At 45.4% G+C, this 5,059-nt stretch overlaps 1 protein-coding gene across 1 annotated transcript; it reads right to left on the reverse strand.

The window, feature by feature from the left end:
- Nucleotides 1-892: 892 nt before the first annotated feature.
- Nucleotides 893-2,302, reverse strand: LOC141025874 (uncharacterized). Its single transcript, XM_073501806.1, has 2 exons — nt 2,139-2,302; nt 893-1,319 (listed from the first exon to the last, which is right to left on the reverse strand). Exons 1-2 carry the CDS (start codon nt 2,300-2,302, stop codon nt 893-895), a joined length of 591 nt encoding a protein of 196 aa, XP_073357907.1.
- Nucleotides 2,303-5,059: the final 2,757 nt, after the last annotated feature.

The following is a 5,059-nucleotide window of genomic DNA, read 5'->3' on the forward strand; positions in this document are numbered from 1 at the left end:
GACTACGCCTTACCAGAACGGGCTCCATCACCAGCTGTGCCTATGCAGTGGACACAGACGGTCGCACTGTCTTGAGAAGGGCAGGGTGGAAGAAGTTCCTTCGTGGCAAGAATCTTCGGGTAGGACAGGCCATCCTACTCACTGTTGCGAACACCAGTCGCCATGACTTGAGGATGATGATCACCATCCACCTCATTTAGAACTTGTTATGTTAGCTCTTGTTTGCGAGTACTTGTCGTGTATTACCGTACCTATATCTACTCATATCTAGGTACTATTGCTTCTGATGGATTGCAACTATTATTAACTGGTAACTAAACTAGCTATGATTATTCCACTGTGTGATGTTTTATAGACTGTAGTGTGACATGGTAACTGTTATATATGGTAGAGGCTGGTCTCTAAGACCTTGTACAATGCAAGGTGCTTAGGGATGTGCTTAGAAAAATAAAGCGGTTTTTTCTGAAGCACCAGTGCCTATTTCTACAGGAGAGACGCCTAGTTAAGCGTCTACCTTGTACAAATAAGCACCGGTGTACCAGTGCCTATTTCTACAGGTGCTTATTTGTACAGTGTAGACGCTTAACTAGGCGTCTCTCCTGTAGAAATAGGCACCGGTGCTTCAGAAAAACCCTGTTTATTTTTCTAAGCACCACCGTACGCATCAAGCATTGTACAAGGCTTATCATGCATCACCAAAATAGTATTAACAACTTGGAACACTAAACCAGAGTAGCAGCAAACTCTTAAGATAAACGGCAGATCAACCACCGCACAGCATAAGTTCAGACACACCATAGGACATAAGTTCAGACACACCTAACAACAAAGAAACATAGATATCATAAAAGGACACTGCGCTAGCAACTTGAAGGCAGACTTTGATCTCTCTTCATGCCGCGTAGTGGCAGTGGTAGTAGGGGTCAGCCTCCTGTGCTTCTGAAATTTGCACACCTGATTTGATGTTGTCTATTATCTTCCAAGCCTTGTAGGTGGCGTACGCATCCTTCGCTGCGTACTCGATGAGGTAGTCTAGCAGCGGGCTGATCCCCCACAGTTTATGGTCTTCGGTCCTGTTGATCTTCTTCTTCATGTTTTGGTAAAATGGGTGGATGACGCTGGCTGCAATATCAGCCAAGGAGTCGTACTGCTTCTTTCTGCAGGCATATGGAACTCTATAGTTTTTCTGAATGTCGATGTACTTTTCGGGGTTGATCTCCAAACCAGACATCTTCAGCATCTCTTTGTCATTATGAATGCTGAAACCGGCAAAGGTGAACAACTTCTTCTCCTGGAGGAAGCTCTTGAGGCGCTTGGGCCTTCAAGGGGAGAGACATATTGAAGATTAGTAGTAATTTTGAAGATTTAGGAGTTGTTTGGTTTGTGACTAAGTTTGCCAAAGATTGCCACACCTAAGGTTAGGCAAGTTTGACCAACTTAGGTGTGTGTTTGGTTCAAGCCACACCTTAGGCAAGCCACACTTGGGTCCCACATGGCATACACACAAAAAGTGTGGCAAGATTCCCTTAGGCTTGCCAACTTGTGGCCCTCATTTTGATGAACTAACCTTAGGCAAACTTGGCAAAAAATTGTGGCAAAGTGTGACAATGCTAGTGCTAGAACCAAACAATATGAGTGATGAATGCATGAAGTACATGATGTTATTTCTCTTTTTGGATCATACAGTTGAAAATAACACTACAGCAAACTACTTCACTACATCAACTTCAGAAACAACTTTTAATACATCTAGTCCAGTGCATCCACACCGGTAGACACAACACTAATGCATCAATATCAGAAACTACACTAGTATATCAGAAACTACACTAGTATATCAGAAACTACACTAGTAGACACAACACTAATACATCTAGTCCAGTGCATCAACTTCAGAAAATAACACTAATGCATCCACAGCGGTAGACACAACACTAATGCATCAAGATCAGAAACTACACTAGTATATCAAGTTTGGTGATTAATCTGGTGCAAGATTTTAAGATACTAATCCAGTGCATCAGGGTAAAAATCTATGCCAGTGCATGTACTTGAGAAACCACACTAGTGCGTCCACTTCACAATCTACACTAGTACATGTAGTTGAGAAACTAGGGTATATGAGTAGGATGGCTCACCATTTTGTGGCCGCAGCGATGTGGTAGACCAGGCAGAGTTCATCCACGCATAACTGCAGAACTGCTGCGTACTGCGGAGGTTCGTCATCCCTGGTATACTCCACATCAACGCCGACGAATCTAGGATACATGCCGACGGCTTTCATGAAGAGCCTCGTGAGCATTTCGTCGGCAGTGTCTGGATTGCTGGTGCATACGACCTCCAGCGTCTCTTTGCCGTGGAGTTCCACCTTGTCAAGTTTGGTGGTGTAGTCGCGCTTCTCACCGGGGACCTGAACGTCGTCTTCCTTGATGCTCTAGTCGGACGTCTCGCCATAGTGACGCTTGGTAGACGGCTCCTCCGCCATTGCCCTTCTCCAGCGACGGCGGTTTTGAGACAGAGACGGTGGTTGCAGTTTGTGGAGTAGATGGACGTGGTTGGCATAATGAGGGATGAATGGAGGAGAAGGTGCCTTTTTGAGTTCTGGGGGAGGCGGTTCGTCGCGTGAGGGAGGCGCTCGTCGTTATCGTGATCGTGGGGGTCGTGGGGCTCGTGCTGTTGGTGTTCCATTCTGTAACCACCCACGGGCCTGCATCGTGGCCCATATCACTGGGTTTGTAGTCGTATGCAGGCCGTGGTGTGTGAGAAAACTCATGTTAGGTAGGTGGGCTTTTCTCCTCCTTCACCCGGCGGCCGTGATGTAAACATGAGAAGCAAGTTTGCTAAGGTTGTAGACGGACCCAATATTTTTCTGCATCTTTGTATCAACATGAAAAGCAATCATGACTAGTTTGCTAAGGTTGTCGGCATTTGTATGGATTTTCTAAGGTTTTTGCAACGATAAAATGCTTAAAACACTTCTGACATGTTGTGATGTTTTCGGTATTTAGTGGTCTACTCGCTGGGATTATTCCACTGTGTGATGTTTTGTACGTGCCAGGTTGTAGTATGAAATGCTAACTGTTCTATATGGTAGTGGTTGGTCTCTAATTGGACCGACATGTTGAACTAGTATCAATGGTAGAGGCGTTTCGTTGTGCGCCACATCCAACAGTTCACATAATTAATTATCCAAAGATTAAGGTATCAAACCCTTGGCCATACAAAGCAACATTTCGTTCCTAAAAATTAAGGTACTTCCACATTCAAACTAACTAATACTACAAATTCGAAGGAACTACTTAATACATTAACAGCACATAGGGAAGTAGCCCTGGTCCAACGGCTTGAGAAAGGACGAACAAAAGCTGAAAGAAGAAGGATCAGACAGTAGCAGCACCATCAGCCTCCCAGCCTCACAACTTCAGCCAGCCTGGTGAACTCCAGGTTTTTTTCCTGCAAAACACACATGGGATGTTGGAGGCAAGAAAATAAATTTGCCAGGGGTATTGTCATGGCATCTAATCGCACGGAATGCTAGTACAAATGATGGAGAACAAAACATCCAACATGAGCAAATTCATAGGAGTTCTAGATCCATGGATACCATGAAGAAAAAATGCTCAGTTCTAATTCAGACACAACACTTGGTGAAAACATGCATATTCATATCAGCAACATTGATATGGCATCTTTGCAAGCTTGGGTCAGTGACTTGTCTTGTGTTTCATGGCATGACAATAATTTTAACAATAAATAGACATGAAATTGACCCAAACTCATGTACAAAGTTAGGACATATGATGCATGGATTAATTCACAAATAAACGACAAAATGCCAACTTTGTATAGAATTTGTAGTACTGAAATATTTCAGTGTGTACCGGTGTGTACTGAAACTGCAGTATTGAAATAATTCAGTGTGCATCGGTGTGTACTGAAATTGTAGTAACGAAATATTTCATTGCCTACCGGTGTGTACCGAAATATTTCAGTGTCTACCACTACAACATTACAAATTTTGCCTAGGGCAGTACCGAAATATTTCACTGCCTACCGATGTGTACCAAAATATTTCAGTGTCCACCACTACAACATTACAAATTTTGCCTAGGGCAGTACCCAAATATTTCAGTGCCTACCGGTGTGTACCAAAATATTTCAGTGTCCACCACTACAACATTACAAATTTTGCCTAGGGCAGTACCGAAATATTTCAGTGCCTACCGGTGTGTACCGAAATATTTCAGTGCCTACCACTAGAACATTACTAATTTTTCCTAGGGTTCATATGATGCCTAGGGTTCACATACATCATAATCATCCTCCAAATCCATGTACTCAAATATTCATGCAATTCGTTGAGATTAAAATGCCATATAGCATTCCCTCTCTGAGCTATTACGATCAGTATCACCACGATGTAAGCACGAGCAGTAGGAAGATGAGGAGTGGGGAAGCTTACTCTAAACATAGCTACCGCCGCCGTTCAAACGAGGAGAGCGGCGAGGGAAGCGTGGAGAACGGCGGGGAAGCGAGGTCGCGACCACTGTCCTCCTCATCTTGTGCTTCGGAGTCTCCGATGACTCGGTTGGAGGCTGCACAATCTGCAATGGCACCTCGTGCACGGTGGGTTCCTGATCCAGTGGATGCTCTACCATGGATCTGAACGCCCACCACCTCCGCCTGGTCCACTTGCTGGACGAATTGGCCTGCTCCATCGCCCAGAGGAGGATCTCGATCTTGTGAATCGGTTGTGCGGGCGGGGGGCAAAGCTTTGCCCTCTCCTTCTTCGTCAAATTCTTGAGAGTGGCCATTGCCGTCCAGCTCATCTGCCTTGTGTTGTCAAACCAAGAACGGATCTCCCTCAACCTGGCCAACTTGACCTGGTCGCCGCCGGCGATCTGCACGAAGTCGGTGTTCTCGCCGCCGGCCATCAGCTCGATCTGCCGATTCTTGCTTCGATGGAAGAGGGGGTGGGGGTGGGTGGGGGGGGGGGGGGGGGTTTGCCTGAGTGGAGAGAAGTTGCAGCGGCGAGGAGGAGATGACTGCGGTGGACTTG

Source organism: Aegilops tauschii, chromosome 6 (genome assembly GCF_002575655.3).
Source record: "Aegilops tauschii subsp. strangulata cultivar AL8/78 chromosome 6, Aet v6.0, whole genome shotgun sequence".
Taxonomy (NCBI): Eukaryota; Viridiplantae; Streptophyta; class Magnoliopsida; order Poales; family Poaceae; genus Aegilops; species Aegilops tauschii.